This window comes from Mytilus trossulus, chromosome 8, assembly GCF_036588685.1.
Source record: "Mytilus trossulus isolate FHL-02 chromosome 8, PNRI_Mtr1.1.1.hap1, whole genome shotgun sequence".
NCBI lineage: Eukaryota > Metazoa > Mollusca > Bivalvia > Mytilida > Mytilidae > Mytilus > Mytilus trossulus.
The window spans coordinates 22,239,858-22,260,267 of record NC_086380.1 but is presented as its reverse complement, the minus strand read 5'-3'; the positions used below and the strand labels follow the sequence as shown (position 1 = coordinate 22,260,267).

The window sequence follows — 20,410 nt, the reverse complement described above, 5'->3', positions numbered from 1 at the left end:
TTTTCAGATTTAAATTAGCTGTTGCAACCTTCATTGAAGCCAAGAACAGAATAATGGATTCCTGTTTTTTTGCTAAAGGTAAAATTGAATTATAACTTCACAATTAATGTAATATACTGCACACAAAATTTCATCAACATTTTTATGCCCCATTTATGGGCATTATGTTTTCTGGTCTGTTCGTTTGTCCATCCATCTGTCCCGCTTCAGGTTACAGTTTTTGGTAAAGGTAGTTTTTGATGAAGTTAATGTCCAATCAACTTGAAACTTACTACACATGTTCCCTATGATATGATATGATCTTTCTAATTTAATGCCAAAGTAGAGATTTTCTCCCATTTTCAAAGTCCACTGAACATTGAAAATGATAGTGCAGATTTTGGGCATCTGTGTACTGTGGACACATTCTTGTTTATGTATTGATATGAGAAGACTATAGATGTACTAAATTCATAATGACTTCATATTTGTTTAGCAGCAATGACAAATACAACATATGAGTTATGCATACTTCTCTGTAGCTAGGACATTCTTATCATACAGATATTTCTAGTTGACATAAATAAAATATAGTTGTAGAACAGGCATCACTGCCAAAAGAAGGAAAATCCATGAAAGCAAAATAATATACACAGAATAAAAGATTGAGTAACACAACTTAGGTCAAGTAGCTTATACATATTATATGGTTCCTGCTGAAGGTAAGACATCATTCAGTTCTCACTATGGTCCTCCTTAGAATATGGTCAGAATAAGTTCCATGGATGGCTAAACAGTTCTTCTTCTGCTGACCTTATGATATGTGTAATGGTACATTATATTGTATTTTATCGGTAATTCGTTTTTAGCTCACCTGGCCCAAAGGGCCAAGTGAGCTTTTCTCATCACTTGGCGTCCTGCGTCCGTCGTCCTGCGTCCCGCGTTAACTTTTACAAAAATCTTCTCCTCTGAAACTACTGGGCCAAATTTAACCAAACTTGGCCACAATCATCATTGGGGTATCTAGTTCAAAAATTCCGGTGACCCCGCCAACCAACCAAGATGGCCACCATGGCTAAAAATAGAACATAGGGGTAAAATGCAGTTTTTGGCTTATAACTCAAATACCAAAGCATTTAGAGCAATCTGACATGGGATAAAATTGTTTATCAGGTTAAGATCTATCTGCCCTGAAATTTTAAGATGAATCTGACATTCCGTTGTTAGGTTGCTGCCCCTGAATTGGTAATTTTAAGGAAATTTCGTTGTTTTTTGTTATTATCTTGAATATTATTTTAGATAGAGATAAACTGTAAACAGCAATAATGTTCAGCAAAGTGAGATCTACAAATAAGTCAACATGACCAAAATGGTCAGTTGACTCCTTTAGGAGTAATTGCCCTTTATAGTCAATTTTCAACCATTTTTCGTAAATCTTAGTAATCTTTTAGAAAAATCTTCTCCTCTGAAACTACTGGGCCAAATTTATTGAAACTTGGCCACAATCATCATTGGGGTATCTAGTTTGAAAATTGTGTCCGATGACCCGGCCAACCAACCAAGATGGCCACCACGTCTAAAAATAGAACATAGGGGTAAAATGCAGTTTTTGGAATATAACTCAAAAACCAAAGCATTAAGAGTAAATCTGACATGAAGTAAAATTGTTGATCAGGTCAAGATCTATCTGCCCTGGAATTTTCAGATGAATTGGATTATCGGTTGTTAGGTTGCTGCCCATGAATTGGTAATTTTGAGGAAATTTTGCTGTTTTTTTTGTTATTATCTTGAATATTATTATAGATAGTGATAAACTGTAAACAGCAATAATGTACAGTAAAGTAAGAACTAAAAATATGTCAACATGACCAAAATAGTCAATTAACCCCCTAAGGAGTTATTGCCCTTCATAGTAAATTTTTAATAATTTTCACAAAATTTGTAGATTTTCACTAACATTTTCCACAGAAACTACTGTTATAGATAGAGATAATTGTAAGCAGCAAAAATGTTTAGTAAAGTAAGATCTACAAACACATCACCATCATCAAAACACAATTTTGTCATGAATCCATCTGTGTACAATGTTTAATATTAACATAGACCAAGGTGAGCGACACAGGCTCTTTAGAGCCTCTAGTTTTCCTTCCTTTGATCTTACTGCCTAATTTCCAAATTAATCGAAACTTGTTGAAGATTGATTATAATTTTATTGAGCAATAGATGACTTAGGGCTTACACGAGAGAACGGAAGTTCGTAACTACCAAAGGTCATTCTTTAGAGAATGAATGATCTAAATTGTAGTGTAGGGAGGGAGCTGGCACAACAGCTTGGGTGGGCGTGTAAGCCCTAAGTCATCTATTGCTCAATAAAATTATAATCAATCTTCAACAAGTTTCGATTAATTTGGAAATTTTATTGAACAATAGATGACTTAGAGGCTTCCACGAGACTTTAGAGTTCTACATTTTAGATCATTCACACCAGGATGTATGTGTAGGCAATTCTGGATACTAATAAAAATTCTAATTATGTACTATTCTATTATTCCAACTATATACATTGTATATGTACATGTATATACATTTATAACAAAAACATAATAAATGTTATTATTTGTTTTCCAATAAGCTATCACTTAATGTTTGTGTTTGAATAGGTTTAAAATAAAATTTGTAAAAAGTTTGTGCTGAGCTCCAACCGGCTGTTTTCAGTATATTGTTTAATGGAATCCCATGTGCTGCAGCGCTAGACGATGAAGCTGATCGACAGCTATGTGTCCCATACACTTTTATATCAATTCCTGCTTTTCCTAATAAATGTTTTATCCAACGTGATATTGTACTTTTTGTTACAGTTTTAAAAGGTTTAACACATGAAATGAAAAGGGATTTTTCCTGTCCCCTGAGTTTTGAAGTTCTTAATAATTTTTGAGTATCAACGTACTGGCTGTACTACTGAAAACATAGGCAATACATTGTGTGACGTCATAATTACTGATAAAAAGAATAATAGATAGTTTCATTTTTGATACTGACTATATCATGTGGAAAATCCCAACTCGACCTAACGGGCTCGTCTAGATATTCCACATGATATAGTCAGTATCAAAAACGAAACTACCTATTATTCTATATATATAGTATTATATATGATCAAATTGTACATGAGGATTTTTTACAGGACAAACTCCATACTGGTTCCATCCTGTAGTAGAAATTAAAGGTATACTAACAGACCTGAAGGCTATATATAACATGACTCAAGATGAAATCCATGATATATACCATAATCCAACAGCCAGTTCAAGTCTGTCACCAGATATGATTACTGATGGGTTTAATGTTAATGTAAGTGTACAAGTATATTGTCTTATATGATTTATTAATTTTACAGCAGGTCTCTGGGTGAAGGGTTTTTTGGCTGTGTTGAAGACCCATGGTGGCCTTCAGGTGTTTTGTACACTTTGGTCAGGTTGTTGTTTTTGTGAAACTTTTCCCATTCTTCAATATTTGGATTTTACTCTGATATTCCACCTCATGGTCAAATGATTTTTACATTGTACAGTATTTGAATAGACCATAATGCTATTGTATGGTATGCTGTTTCTTTTGCCGTTGCATTCTGAAATAAGTTGTCATTCTTCATAACTTTAGTTTGCCTCAACCAAATAAATGCACATAATGCTTTTACCACAACACATAGATCAAGTTCAAATTTGAGTGGTGTCACTTTCACCATTCTTGATTTATGCTCCTATATAAAGTTATATGTAATGTGGGGCATTATCTGTTTCTCAATAACACGTTTTCCATTAATTTAACATTTATTCACCCATTATTGAATTGTTATATAAAAAAGAAGATGTGGTATGATTGCCAATGAGACAACTATCCACAAAAGACCAAAATGACACAAACATTAACAACTATAGGTCACCATACGGCCTTCAACAATGAACAAAGCCCATACCGCATATTCAGCTGTAAAAGGCCCCAATAAGACAATGTAAAACAATTAAAACGAGAAAACTAACGGCCTTATTTATGTAAAAAAATGAACGAAAAACAAATATGTAACATAAACAAAAGACAACCACTGAATAACAGGCTCCTGACTTGGGACATATTCTATTAAAATGTTAAACGTGAATGCTTGATATTTTCATCTCATCTGTTCAAGGGGAAGCAACTCAATAGTAATAATATTGTATTGTATTTTCTCAGGGATCAAAGAGGTTCATTCAAGAGACTATCAAAGGAGTTGTAGATGATATTAATTCCACTTTATCTGGTGTGATCACTTTGGCTAAACCATTCTGGGAAAAGATCTCTCATCTCATGGACATGTTCAAGAAAATAAAACATGCATATACATTTCTTCGGGATGCGTAAGTAAAACTGTAGTTTATTTTCTTATGCATCCTTCAAAAATGTATTTTATATATAATGACAAGTTTTAAGAATATTATTTTTATTATTTTTATTGTGTTTTTTAATTCTTCTTATTTTGTAAAGAAATAGACTATATAAAATGTAAAAAAAGAAAAAGTGTTCCAGGCAACGTTGATATTTGGTTAGAATACACAGGAATTAATCAGAATATTCAATGGTGGAGAATGTTTATTAAACAACTCTTCAGACCAGATACTGGATTTTAAATTTGATTAATGGTTTTCCAAAATCCTCCTTACCGAAACCATAAGACATATTGCTTATAAATGTACTGTCAGGAAATGATAGTGCTTTTAAGAGTGTTGTTTTGTACAAGTTTGCATCACCTTCATCTTAAACAGCATTCCTATGGATTGTTTAGTAATTTTGAACTTAGCTATATATATATATAGCTAGCTTCTACTAAGCTATTTTGAATGTACAATTATGAAGTTTTTGCAAACAACTTACATTTTTAAATTCAGATATCAAAAAGGAAAGTATTACATGCAGAAGCTATTTGGGTCAAAGTTTCATCGTAAATTTCCCAAAACTCCTGCATCCTGTGGGACAAAGTGTGGATGTGGAAAATATCCCAGAGATAACAAAGGAAGAAAAGGTGTAGATCTGGCATTTAAGCCAGGTTATCAGGTATGTATCCCAGAGATAACAAAGGAAGAAAAGGTGTAGATCTGGCATTAAAACCAGCTTATCAGGTATGTATCCCAGAGATGACAAATGAAGAAAAAGTTTAGATCTGGCATTTAAGCCAGCTTATCAGGTATGTATCCCAGAGATAGCAAAGGAAGAAAAGGTGTAGATCTGGCTTGTAAACCAGCTATCATGTATGTATCCCAGAGATAACAAAGGAAGGAAAAGTGTAGATCTGGCATTAAAACCAGCTTATCAGGTATGTATCCCAGAGATAACAAAGGAAGAAAAGGTGTAGATCTGGCATTAAAACCAGCTTATCAAGTATGTATCCCAGAGATAACAAAAGAAAGAAAAAGTGTAGATCTGGCATTAAAACCAGCTTATCAGGTATGTATCCCAGAGATAACAAAGGAAGAAAAGGTGTAGATCTGGCATTAAAACCAGCTTATCAAGTATGTATCCCAGAGATAACAAAAGAAAGAAAAAATGTAGATCTGGCATTAAAACCAGCTTATCAGGTATGTATCCCAGAGATAACAAAGGAAGAAAAGGTGTAGATCTGGCATTAAAACCAGCTTATCAAGTATGTATCCCAGAGATAACAAAAGAAAGAAAAAGTGTAGATCTGGCATTAAAACCAGCTTATCAGGTATGTATCCCAGAGATAACAAAGGAAGGAAAGGTGTAGATCTGGCATTTAAACCAGCTTATCAAGTATGCCATTGATATATATATATATATATTTATACTTTGGAACTTCTAAAAGTTGTGATAGCTACAATTATAACTTTCCAGTCCAGATTGTGTGGTCCTATGCAAAATTTATTATATTTTCTGCAGAAAAAGAATAAAAGAGTGCTGAATTATAATGAATCATAATAACTAAAAAATATTTAAAACAAAGTGTTTTTTTATTACTGAAAATGACCATGAAACAGCAGCATGTAATAATTTATGGAGACAAATCTTCTCTCAGTCTGCCTACCATCTTCATATTGAACTTGGGATTATCATTATTTTTTTTGTAAAAATATGATAAAAATACATTCTTATTCCCAACTTAGAGGCATTATGTTTCTCAGTCAGTGTGTCTGTTTGTTCGTCCGTTTGTTTGTTCGTCCATTTGTCTGTCCCACTTCAGGTTAAAGTTTTTGATCAAGGTAGTTTTGATGAAAATGATGTCCAATCACTTGAAACTTAGTACACTTGTTCTTCATGATATGATCTTTCTAATTTTAAAGCCAAATTAGAGATTTGACTCCAATTGCATGGTCCACTGAACGGAGAAGATGATAGTGGGATTGGGGCATCCGTGTATTATGAATACCTTCTAGTCTAACTAATATTTAACATTTATAAGCTATTTAAGTATGATCTAGTGAGATTTCAGTGACTGGTTAACGTTTCACAATTACATTGGATTATCATTTCAGTTGCCATTGTATTTAGAAATACATTTATATATGAATGGAATTGCTGTCCTCTATTAAATCATATTTAGTTTGAATCCAGATAATTGTACCTTTAGCCCTTCCATACAGAATAATGCAATGGAAAAAAGTAAATTAATAAAAATGCTAAAATCCAAGTTAAATTTTAAATGGAAAGTTCCTTGTCAAATGGCAGAAAAAGCTCAAACACATCAAACTGTTATATTCCTTATTAATTGGGAACTGCACAGACTTGATTGACTAACAAATTTATGGGTTTTGACTCTGAATTTCATTTCATGGTAGTTTTATTCATAAATACAAACATTATTTCAGACAATTCACATTTCTTTTTACAGGACGTAGTTAATCCATTCCATGGTATTGTCCATAGAATAAGTGACTCAGAAGTATTAGTTCGTCCTTCAAGAGCAGATCTAGCTATGTATGAAGTAGTGGTCAGTGGCTTTGAGCTGGACATGGTAATTGATGAAGGTAAAAGAGGGACATTCATAAAGGCTGGCAAAAGGATTGGACTATCTACAAAATCGACTGAATGTGACACTAACTTTTTGTTTGTAGCAATGAGGAAACGACCAAACAACACTGAATCTATATCGGGTGTACCACCTGATGGCTATTCTTATATTGATCCAGCTCCTTATCTAAAGAAGAGATTCCCAAGGCCTCGTCACAAGTCAACATGTAATGGTTTCTCCTATTTTTACATTGGTATGAATGCTGAGGATGGGACAATGACTGGAGATCCTAAAGAAAAGAAGGAAAAGATCAAACGTCCAACTAAGGGAAGTAAATCAAAGACACCCTTTGGTCAACGTGGTCAAGGAAGTAAATCTAAGCCATCTGGTGGTCAACGTGGCAAAAATCGTCAGGGAAGGTCTGTTGAGAACCAACAAGAACATCCAACTTGGATGCAAACTTTTAAGGAGAAATTTCACAATATGACTGGAAAGTTTGATAAATTCAAGAATATATTGTCCAAAGTAAAAGTAAAGTAAGTATAATACATGTATTTTATTTTTAAAATAAAAAAAACATAAATCCAATATTTGTCTAAGAAACTAATTATTGACTAAGAAACCAACTACTGTCTCAGAAACCATTTATTATCTTTGAAACCAATTTTTGTCTAAAAAAATGATTATTGTTTGAGAAACCGATTATTGTCTAAGAAACTGATTATTGTTTAATAAACTAGTGATATTGTGTATCATTGGATAAATAAATAATTCTTTTATTTTGTGCTGACATAAGATAGAAATCTTCCAATGGGTTAAATGTCTCCTTGATTTTAATAATTAAAATATTTCTTGATTTAAAAATTGCTCTTGAATCCAAAACATGTTCAAAAATCATTTTGCATCCTCATTTGTCTTGGAGCAGCTGTCTTGGAGATGTTATTTCTCACACTTATTGTTGATAAGAAAGTCTGATTTGTGTACAGAAGTTTGGATGAAATAGTTTAAAATTGCTTCAAGTGAAAATATTAAGGTTAACATGTTGATATTTTTTTTTATCAAAAGAAGGTCAAGGTGACCTATGTTTCAGCTTAACTGATCTCAAATTACCTATGACTTAATTTTCAGGTCGTTTCTGCCTAAATTTCATATAGATAAGAAGCCCCTCTCAGAACTCAAGCATTTGTTAGCTGGGTCTCCATTGATACACCAGTTAGATGTCATAGTTAAAGAAGTAGCAGACAAACTACGAACAGAACCATTAATGTACCCTGATGGGATGCCATTACAACAGATCAGACGTAAACTGAAGAAAGCTCATACTACAGTGACAGGAGATAGACTTTCTATGATTGACAAGTTACTGGAAATGGCTGTGGAGGGTTTGTATTGTTACGATGGAAATAGTTCACGCTGATTGAAAATAGCACAATGCTTGTTGTATTTGGGTCTTTTATAGCTTAAAGTGCGATACAGCCAGTGACTTATAGTTGGTCTCTGGTGAACAGTTGTCTCATCGCAATCATCATGATCATAAATAATAAATCTCCTTATTATATATTGATATAGGAAAATGTGGCGTGAGTGCCAATGAAACAAATCTCCATCCAAATAACAATTTTAAAAAAAGTAAACCATTATAGGTCAATGTATGGCCTTCAACACGGAGCCTTGGCTCGCACCAAACAACAAGCTATAAACGGCCCCAAAATTACTAGTGTAAAATCCATTCCAACAAAAAATAGCAAGGAAAACCACTGGATTTAGGGATAACATGGATAAAATTTACCATATTTTGTGAATATATGTTAGATGTGAGAAAATAGAAAAAAAGTTTGACTGTCTCCAAGTGCCAACTCAATTTCACTATTTCAGCAATTAAGGAAAGGAGTAGGTTCAGTAAGACCCTTTTTTGGCCCCAAAATATGGTAGTATTACAAAATTGTGATAATGTATTCATGAAGCTACTTATTGGAAAGTAGAATGATTCTGCTACATAAATATGGGCTGTTTTTGACAATACAATGCACATATATCGGGTACTAGCATCATAAAGTCATGCTAAATTACTGAAATCTTCACATAATTAGCATTTTAGTTAATTTTAGACCGTTTCTGTCTAAAATGAAAGCGGCCGCATTTGTGTTCATTTATAATATTGAAATGCAAGATGTATTTGACGATAATACATAAAATATATAAAGGTTGAGGATGAACACGGATGCAGCCACTTTCATTTTTGACAAAAAACATCTTAAAAGTGATGATTTTTGGCAAATTTGATAGATTTTTCAAATTTTAAGCTTGAATCGGAGCGTTTTTAATGACTTAATCAGTTAGTATCTTTCACAAAAACAAATTAAATCAGATGAACTTGAAAATTGAGGCCAAAATCAGCCCTTACCAGACCTTCTCCTTTACTTAACATATATTATTGTTATGATACTATTTTTGTCCCCTGTGTAACACAAAGAAGGTCCATCTGTCTGTCTCTTAGTCTGCCTGTCTATTCTTGTGAGCATTCTCAAAGGTACAGTTCTTGCCAAATTTTTATTAAACTGATACTATAGGTAATATCAGCAATACTTCTGACAAGTTTTATATGGTAGCAGATGGTGTTTTTAAAAAAAGTTATGGCCCTCGGAAATATAAAATTTAAAGAAAATGGTCTGTTTAGCACTCTAGCTAGTTGATCTCTTGGGTACAATTTTTTTTATAAAACTTATAGTAAACTATAAGTAATGCTCCTGAGGGTCTGTTTGAAATATTTAGACTACAATAAAAAAAAAGGTTTTTTTTGGTCCCCCGTGCACACTTTTTAACCGGATTTTTGTGACAAAAATGTCGTTTATTGATTTGTGGATGTACGGCAGGCAGGCGGCCTGGCTGTTTAAAATTAGATATGTTGTTAATGACAACTAAATGAAGGTCAAGTTCAATATTGGCAATTTTGACTTTTACCGTTCAGGAGTTATGGTTCTTGAAAGATTGAAAAATGGAGTTTCCAGTCGTGTACGTTCATTTACACATGAACTGTTCTACAAAAGCTTCCCAAATTTTAGTATGTTGTTACAGATGACAAAATGGGGGTTAAGTGTAATAATGACAATTTTGACTTTTACCATTCAGGAGTTATGGTTCTTGAAAGATTGAAAAATGGAGTTTCCAGTCGTGTCCATGCATTTACGCATGAACTGTTCTACCAAAGCTTTCCAAATTTTAATATGTTGTTACTGATGACACAATGGAGGTTAAGATCAATAATGACGATTTTGACTTTTACCGTTCAGGAGTAATGGTTCTTGAAAGATTGAAGAATGGAGTTTCCAGTCGTGTCCGTGCATTTATGCATGAACTGTTCTTCCAAAGCTTTCCAAATTTTAATATGTTGTTACTGATGACAAAATGGAGGTTAAGTTCAATAATGACGATTTTGACTTTTACCGTTCAGGAGTTATGGGTCTTGAAAGATTGAAAAATGGAGTTTCCAGTCTTGTCCGTGCATTTATGCATGAACTGTTCTACCAATCCTTCCCAAATTTTAATATAATGTTACTGGTGACACAATGGAGGTCAAGTTCAATAATGACTATTTTGACTTTTACCGTTCAGGAGTTATGGTTCTTGAAAGATTGAAAAATGGCGTTTCCAGTTGTGTCCGTGCATTTTCTCATGAACCGTTCAACCAAAGCTTTTGAAATTTTTATATGTTGTTTCTGATGACAAAATAGAGGTCAAGTTCAATAATGACCATTTTGACTTTTACCATTCAGGAGTTATGGTTCTTGAAAGATTGTAAAATGGCGTTTCCATTCATGTTGTTGCCTTTACTCATGAACCATTTAATCTAAGCTTTTCAAATTTTAATATGTTGAAACTGACTACAAAATGGAGGTCAAATTTGGTATTGACGATTTTCACTTTCATCATTCATCAGTAATGGTTCTTGTGATATTGCCAGGACACAAATAAATGTTAATAAATCCGGTTTGCTGTTGTTATTTATAAACTGTTTTGAAAAACAAAACAAAAAACTGTTTTTAGTTATTGCCCCTGGATAGATAAAATATGTACAATGTGGGGGACAGTGTAACTCTGTTCTTTTATTCCAGATTGTAAACCTTTTGAACATGCCATAATAGCAGGGTATGGCCACTACTGTGAAGCCCATGAAGATTGCCATGGTATTACGTGTGGAATGGTTTTCAGGGATGGATTTAAGAGGACTTTGGTCAAGGTGGACGTAAGACTAGACAGTTGTTCTAATCAGCTACACATAACAATAAAGGATCAAATGATTAACTTTACACTCACTTGTAAGTTCTAAACAATCTTTCTGGCTAAGCTTCATGAAATTTTACATTATCTTGTACTTGTTGATTATCTTCTGAAGTCTTGGCTAAATTACATAAAATCCCAAACAAATACCATTTGATATCTTACCAACTAAAAACCTGATCTATTATTTCAAAGTAAACTCCATTTCTCCAAATTTACCAATAAAATGTATTTTTCATAAACTACGTATACTCTAAAAAATTAGCATTGTATTTTTTTTTTTACCTTGACATGATAATTTCTCAGAATTCTTTTTGCAGACGTTATGAAATAAAATTGTTTTCACCCTACTATTGTGTAAATTTTCAAGGAATGTCAAAAGATATGATAATTACCAACAAACAAAGAGGTGGATTCTTTTTTTCCAAAATTTGAAATCTCACCATTTGGACTTTGAAATTTCTTCTTATGTTTCTCTTATATAAAGCTCATCTTCAACATGGAAATATTTTATTTACAGCTCAGAAACAAATCATGGTTGTTGATCTATCTAAGACAGAGAACACAGAGTTAGTGTTTGATATCAGTATTGAGACATCAAATGACACAATAAATGTTACATTATCTGGAGCAGTGTGTTCTACAACTCATTACTCATGCTTTGAAGATGTAGAACTCCTCAAAGACTTGCCGATCGATACCCAAAGCAGTGTGTGTTTCAACAGTAAGTAATGAAGAATTCATGAGATTTACCGATCGGTACTCACAACAAAGTCTTACAACAGTAAGTTATTGGGAGAGAAATAGTAATTATAATACAATCTGCCTGAAAAGAAAGAATATATATAGAGGTTGAATGTACATAAACAAAATAATCATTGATTTCCTTGTCATAATTGGAATGCAACTCAATATAAAGATAAGCCTAAAAAAACCACATTCAGTATAGTAGCTATAAAAAAAAAATGGAACTATATTCAAATGAGGAAATTAGTGGCCTGATTTATAAACCAAACAATTAGCAAAAAACAAATATAACAGTCAAGTATGAACGACATTTACTAAACTACAGGCTCCTGACTTGGGACAAACACATGAAGGATGAACATATCAATGAATGCTCAACCCTCCCCAGACCTGAGACAGCACAACATAAGAAAAACTGTAAATATCAGTTGTAATAGATTTCACTACTCAAAAGATCAGAAGTGGCAAGAAAACATCTTATGAGACCACACTCAAACAGACTGATTGACACAGAAATTAACAGCTGGTAGGGCCCTGTAGGGCTTTAAACAATGAGCATGATGAGTAAAACTCAAAATAAATTCTCAGCTATATAAAGCCTGAAAAAGACAAATTTAAAACAATTCAAAAAAGAAAAATGGCCTGATGAATGTCAAAGTAATGAACGAAAAATGAATATGATAAACAGCAACAGATGACAACCACTGAATTACAGACTTCAATATATTCAAGACTGGAAGATATTTAAAAAAAGATCTGATCTTTTCTCGTCAACTTTATCTTTCAAATGAATTATTTACTTTTGCATTTTACCTCAGAACAAGCACGAGATCCATTTGTAGACCGAGTTTATTCCTTGACCTTACCTGACCTTTTAGAAGAAGTATCTGAGTTTGGTTTAGATATGACAAAGTGTCTAGTTCTCATTAATGAGATCAGAAATGCCACTTTGTATGCTGTGAGTATGTTACTATGTTACATATTTTCATTTGAATTTGAAATGTTCACCATTTATGGTCATCATCATGTCAGATCAATGTTTTACATTAAATTAAATTTTAGATTTTTTTCAAACATAGTTGGATGAGCAGAGAGTGCGACATTAAGAGAATAGATTTTCAAAACCAGCTGTCAATGAGATTGCCTTGCCTTTATTTTTTCTGCATGAGTTTCCTTTTACATGTAATTGTTTTAGCTGGAGACTGAAATTGTTTCAGATGAAATATAATGTCATGCAATATTCTTCCCACTGTTTGGCTGTCTAAACATTAAAAAGTATTTTAAACTTATTTGAATGAATTTTGAACATTTTATCAAAAGAGTCAAGATAGATATTTTCATCATATTGCATCTGAGTGCTATCTATATTATCAATAGATACCACTTGACCAATTAATAGGCTCACTCATGGTACACTTTTAAACAAAATTCTGTAATGTATTTTAGTTGATGGAATTGAGAGAGAAAGGCGAACATGTGGATGGAGAATTTCCTGAGAAAGAAGATTTTTGTTTTGAAGGAAGTCTTCCATTGGCAGAATTAGATATGCAGATTATTAATCCCGGACCTAATAAGATGTTTGGCTTTACTCCTCCTGGTATAGAGTTCCAATTCTTTGTTGGACCAGTAGCATTAGATTTAGGTAAATATAAAATAATCATAGCTAAATTTTATCATCGGTTTAAGGACATCATTTGTAAATATAGCTTCTTGTACGTTTAGGTATTTCACATCCAATTTTTTATGGAAATATTCTTTATTAAGCACAAAAATGTCAGTATTCACTGCAGAAACTAACAAAACCTTTAAATAGACTTATTAAGAAGGGATATAGTTACGATAATGTTGTCAGGTCATTGAAGATTGTATCTTTTGGCGTTAATATTGATTCACTTATATGGTCTTTGCATCGGAACTAAACGCATTTATTCAAAAACCAGTTGTTGGCATGACACAGGTTATGTTCCTCTCATATATGTTATGTTGGTATGATACTTAACCCCTAATGGGAAGGATTGTACCTGATATTCATATGATGAAATCATAATCTTTCAATCAGTTTAATTGAAGTCTGGAGCTGGCATGTCAGTTAACTGCTAGTAGTCTGTTGTTATTTATGCATGATTGTCATTTTGTTTATTTTCTTTGGTTAAATCTTCTGACATCAGACTCATACTTCTCTTGAATTGAATTTTAAATGTACATATTCTTATGCCTTTACTTTTCTACATTGGCTAGAGGTATAGGGGGAGGGTTGAGATCTCATAAACATGTTTAACCCCGCCACATTTTTGGTCTCTGGTCTTTGTTAGTCTTGTATTATTTTAATTTTAGTTTCTTGTCTGCAATTTGGAAATTAGTATGGCATTCATTATCACTGAACTAGTATATATTTGTTTAGGGGCCAGCTGAAGGACGTCTCCTGGTGCGGGAATTTCTTGTTACATTGAAGACCTGTTGGTGACCTTCTGCTGTTGTTTTTTCTATGGTCGGGTTGTTGTCTCTTTGATACATTCCCCATTTCCATTCTCAATTTTATAGCTACTTGTATCATCATGTTATATGGCAAAGAGTGCTATCTCATTGTTTATATAAAATGGGACTTTGTCTTTTCTACTGATATAATATTTATGTTCATAACATAGAATAAAGCTGCAGGTTTTTATAATGAGCATATAATTTCTTCACTGCAACGAAAAGCTTAGTCTTTATTGTTTTTATTACGGACATGTGCATCATAGTTTAATATTTTACATCAAATCAAACATGACAGTCAAACGGCATTGCAAAGAAAAATATGTAGTATAAGTAATACTGTATATTAAAAATATTCCCTAGTGAATTTTATCCTTCTAGAATATAGTGTCAGGAAGAAAAAAATGTTGATATAAAACCTCACAAACAGGGTTTTAGGATCCTATAATTTAATGTTTGTCAAATTTAATTCCTCAAAAATAATCCATTTTTTTAGTACCATAAATAATTAGTGATACAGGCACGATTCTGTCTTAAATGAGACCACAACACAGTAACACAAAAACAAGAGGACAAATGAAACACTTGAAAAAACATTATAAAAGTGAATTAACATAAAGATATTTTCCTATTTGTTCTTCTATTTTTCAGCTTTTGGAGCAACAGCTAGAATGGGAATTGATTTAAAACTAGAGATGTGTATCATGAGTATGAAAGCTAAAGTAAGTCCAAATGTCAAAATGAAATTATTTACAGTGCATGTATATACCTTGCAAGTGTTGGAGAAATACTGGCTCCTCTTAAAGCTATTTATGGCAGCATTCATTTTTGGCTAGTTTACATAGTGAAATCTTAACATTACTTGATGGTCAGTATTAATAAAACACAAAATTGTACAATGGAAGTAGGGATATTACAACTTCATGTATACTAAAATATTTGTATACTAAAATATTTGGGCAGGGGTATCATCCGTGACCAGTAACTAGCTATAGCAGTTTCAATTGTTTCATAAGATTTTTGTAATTGAACTTTTAGGTTTGAAGGCCAAATGGCCAAAAATGGAATGATATTATTTAAATAACACAAAACATATATATAAAGAAAGGCAGATTTCTGTTATCCACTTGACAACTTTTAATCCCAGGAATCAGGAAATATGTAACGATTGTAATTTTTCCAGTAATTTGAATTAATAGAGAAATTTCAACAGTAAAAAAACTAAAAATAATCCTGTTATTATAGGCTGTAGTAACACCACATATTGGTACCAGTGTGTGGGGATCAATAAAGGTTGATATTGGTTTTGCATATGGTGGAATCAGATTGGAAGGGCACCTGCTTGAAACCAGTTTCCCAATCACTGCAGAATTTAGATTTGGAAAATTTCCAATAAAATTAGGGTACGTAATTAACAGCTGTGGATTCATTATTATTCATTGGATACCACTTTTGGTTGATTTTCTGGATGAAGGTAGACCATGGATTTAAATGTTCAACAAAGTAAAAACTTTCTATAGGTTTGTATTTGAGCACACTTATAAAAAACAACATCAAAATACAATTTTCTTCAATCCACAAATTTTTTTTACAAACTAGTTTAAATGATTCCACTGTAAAAATATTGCATTCTGTATGTGTTTATCTGGGATCAGGAGCCTGTAAGTCAGTGTTTGTTATTTGTTGCTGAATTTTTCTTTTAATCAAGGAGTTATACCTTGAACTAAGATTTAAAACTATTTCTCTATTACAGGTTCCGTCTTGATTTAGAAATTGTACCACTTGAGCTGAAACTTCAAGCATTAGCTAAGTTACGACTATTGTTTGTTACTGTGACTGTATTTGATGCTTGTATTTGGAAATATAAACTACCAACTTATAAAATAAATATTTTCAACAAACCTTATGAGAAAAGAGATCCTAATCCACCAAGGATATCATCTGCTGCAACAAATCCACGTCAGAGAAGGTCAAGTCCTGGAGGTTGTGAGGTCAAACAACTTGAAGGTCGTGACATAACAGATACAGCTTTTCTTTTAGAAGTATCAGCTAAGTCTGATGTCAGTGACATTACATTATCTTATGCTATAGGGACACACAGATCTGGTACAAATGTCCAAGACTGGACAGGGATGACGGGAAACACTCTGACTGCTCCTGTCCAACTTCATAAAGAACATTATGGAATACCCCTCTACTGGACAGTGAAAGCTAAAAATAGCCAAGGTGATTCCAGTATAACAGAGTGTAATCTACAAACCTTTGATAACACCTTACCTGATGGTAGAATAGATGAATCCTATCCCTATACAAGTCATACCAACAAGATCAGTGGTAATGTGGTGGTTTTTGATGATTCTGAGTTAGTGGACACTCATTTAGAGGCTGTTGGATTTACCAAAAGTCAAGGTGGATCAGGGTCAGAGGTCATTCCATGGCAACCACTTATTTTGAAATCTTCTACAGAACGTAACATATCAAAGGCTAATTCCCCACTAAAGTTCTTCACTATCGGTAAAGAGGGGAAGTTAACCGCAGAGAAGATTTCCAGTAGTAAAACTGATCATGTTGAGGAGTGTGCTCAGAAATGTGTTAATTTTGGGAGAAAATGTGTTGCTTTCGACTACGAACATCATTCAGAAACCTGTGACCTCCATGCTACTGTGGAAGGACCGAATGCAGAGATCCATATCAGTGGCACATACAAAAACTATGAACGACTTGGAGTGGGCTATAGCTCTTTTATAGAACATAATTTAGATTTACAACATGGTATGGTATACATACTTAATGCTGGGATTATAAATAAACTTGGATACAAAGGTTATGTGTCGTCAGGAGGAACTATGGTAGACCACACCCCTCCAGAGCCAGGACCTGTGGGCAGGGCTACTTTTGATCAGACAAAGTTTGATGGATGTAAGGCTGCAATCACACAAAGATGTATTGACCAAACTACTCTACCAAATCATAGGTAACTATAGCATCAATATATATGATAAAATTGTAGTCAATGCAGTAAGTACTTATATTATAAAATTTAATAAGTGTGTGAATTTTAAGCTAATGTGAGAGATAGGCAAAATATACCAAAGGGATATTTAAACTCATAAGTCAAAAACAAACTGACCATGCCATGTCAAAAAGCTATAACTGATCTAGAGACAAATAAAGTATACAAAACACAACATTGAAAACTAAGGAATGAGAACCCCACGAAAAACCAAGTCTAAGTAGATCCTGCTCTGGCACATGTGGCTCACATGTAAACGTGTGTGTTTTTCATAGGGCTCTTTTCAAAAATAATTTTATTAGTTTTACACAATGTCTTTGTGAATCTTATGAAAGGTAAACATTTGTTTTTTATAGAAAGATAATAGACGGACCTAAAGGTTCCACAGTATTCAATGGACATGAAGGTGGAGTAGAAACACTGTACACACTGGCCAATCATTTTATGTCAGGTATTACCTTATTGTTATGGATATGATAAAGTTGACAATAAAGGGCCAAACATGCTAATTTTGAAGTTGATCTGAATGAAAAATCAGTTTTAAATATATACTTGTTAGACCAAGGTTGATGAAACTGTTCACAGGAGTAGAACACTACCAGAATCCCATTCCCATATGTTAAGGGGGAGATAATCAAACTTACTTTCTTAGAATATTTCTATTATATAATAGACTAGATGTGGTAATATTCTCTGGTAAGTCAGTTTTGTTTTTAAGTTCTACTTTATTAACAAGTTATTTAAATAATTTTAAAAGTGAATTCAAGCAGACAAAAAATGCTGTAAAATGCTGCTACTGATACCTTTTTGACAGTTATATTTCTAATCTGTAGAAAAAATTATTTTGTCAAAACATATTACTAACAGAATAATCTTTAGAAAATTTAGCTTGATAAATTATTATAAGCTCCACCTGATTTTTGACACCATTTTATGATATTAATGTTATATATTACAGCTAACTGGGATGGCTTCAATGACAATGAGACAGGTATCTTTGGATATACATGGTCCGTTGGTACAACAGTCTGTGGAACAGATATTGCCACCTTCTCTGATCCACATGCTCACTTGTCTAGTCCTAAATTCTGGACCAACACAGGATATGCCAGGAATCTACATCTGCCTGATGGTCCCTATTATGTCACAGTCCAAGCTATCAACAATGTGGTCCATGGTGGTGCCATGTTAACAACAGTATGTCACTCAACACCCATCACGGTTGATACAACTCCGCCCTTCTTTTCTAGAGGTGTGACAGATGACGACATTGTTTTTGACGAGGATTTTAATTTGATGGCTATGTATTTTGATACATTTGATACAGGATCTAAGATAAAGAACATAGATTTTGGTCTAGGACTAACAAAACATGATGTTGATGTAAGAGGATACTCCACATTTGATTTCAAAGAGAACCAAACTTTTATTGTAATTGATGATTTAAACCTAGCCTCAGGAGAACCTGTCTGGATAAGACTACGATCAGTTAACAATGGTAATTATGGATTTATTTATAAACATTTTGATTAAAAAAAATATTTTATAATAATTTCAGATGATTAACAGTGTCTTCTAAATCTGTTTGCAAATATTTGCAGTGTTCTAACCATATGTATATTGGATGGAGAATTGTCTCATTGGCACTCATACCACACCTTCCTATATCTATATATTCTATCCATTAGCTAGTTATGTACTATATATTTACTATTTCAGTGGGCCTGTTTACTACAGCACACAGTGACAACCCCATCTTAATAGACAGAACCCAGCCAGTAGCTGGCCATGTTTTAGATGGAGAAGTTATGGATGAAGACCTACAGTTTCAGTTTGATAGCAGTAAAGTTTGTGTGCAGTGGAATGGATTCTATGATCCAGAGTCAGGGTTAAGCGAGTAAGGATTTACCAGTATAATTACAGCTGATTTCATTGAGTGTGTAAGGAAAGGTTGAATCCTTGGTTAGCTTGCTTATTAGCTGAACCGTGAAGTCATTATTAGGTAAAGCATACTACCCTCCTTTTGAAATAGTCTAGTCTTACAGACAGATAGATTTAGTATCTGTTGGACTGATCTAATCTTGTAGAAGGGTATATTACCTAACTTAACAATGACTATACAGCTCAGCTAACATGAACCAAACCAGTCGGTCCCTCTGTCTGTTTGTCTGTCAATTATATTACCCATTACAACAACGTTGTGTAGGGTATAATTTTTGTGACCTGACTGTTTGTCTGTCTGGTATTAAATTAATAGAGTAGAGTTGTAACCACTTGATACTTAAACCTTGTAAGTATATACTCTTCATGAACTTGTTCAGTGCAAACTGATCCATAGATACACTTTCAGCAGCAGTGAAAGGATTAATACAACTTTCATTATATAATAATATTAGCATTGACAATATCTTATTTGAAAGGTGGTCTTATGAATAACTTTATATTTCAGGTACCGATGGGGAGTAGGAACAGAGGCCGGAAGAGATGATATCTTTCCATTTAAAAGTAAAACATTTTCCCGTGATGTGAAGGATTCCTGTGCTGACATACAACTACAACACAACCAGACATATTACTCTACTGTTATAGCTAAAAATAGTGCACTGAATCCTAAAACTGTGCAGGGATATTCTAATGGAGGTAATTTTTTCAGTGTAACAAATTTTTGGAAATATTACTTTAATAGATGAGACAGTATTATTGATTATTTTTGCTTGATGTCCAGTCCAAACACATTAAAGAACAATCTCTAGATGATTACTATTTTTGTTTACTCCATTAAAAAGTCAAAATCATTAAACAAATATATGCAATCGTGAATGCCTTTCCCATTCTTTTGTTCCGAGTCCCAGTGGAAAAAATCAGTTTTCATTAAGTCTGTTCTACAAAAGAAAATTAGCTAACAAACATGTCTATTTATT

The 20,410-nt window shown here is 33.2% G+C and overlaps 1 protein-coding gene across 1 annotated transcript in view; it reads left to right on the top strand.

The window, feature by feature from the left end:
• LOC134727466 (uncharacterized) overlaps positions 1-20,410 on the top strand; it is a 77,352-nt gene that overhangs the window by 9,302 nt on the left and 47,640 nt on the right. The window contains exons 8-25 of the mRNA XM_063591848.1: positions 8-78; positions 3,164-3,330; positions 4,207-4,370; positions 4,899-5,099; positions 5,533-5,716; positions 6,857-7,512; positions 8,105-8,358; positions 11,089-11,292; positions 11,775-11,978; positions 12,820-12,959; positions 13,448-13,643; positions 15,128-15,198; positions 15,722-15,879; positions 16,230-17,450; positions 17,846-17,940; positions 18,448-18,987; positions 19,209-19,386; positions 19,939-20,129. Coding sequence (XP_063447918.1) covers positions 8-78; positions 3,164-3,330; positions 4,207-4,370; positions 4,899-5,099; positions 5,533-5,716; positions 6,857-7,512; positions 8,105-8,358; positions 11,089-11,292; positions 11,775-11,978; positions 12,820-12,959; positions 13,448-13,643; positions 15,128-15,198; positions 15,722-15,879; positions 16,230-17,450; positions 17,846-17,940; positions 18,448-18,987; positions 19,209-19,386; positions 19,939-20,129 — 4,895 coding nt within the window. The remainder of the gene's footprint in view (positions 1-7; positions 79-3,163; positions 3,331-4,206; positions 4,371-4,898; positions 5,100-5,532; positions 5,717-6,856; positions 7,513-8,104; positions 8,359-11,088; positions 11,293-11,774; positions 11,979-12,819; positions 12,960-13,447; positions 13,644-15,127; positions 15,199-15,721; positions 15,880-16,229; positions 17,451-17,845; positions 17,941-18,447; positions 18,988-19,208; positions 19,387-19,938; positions 20,130-20,410) is intronic.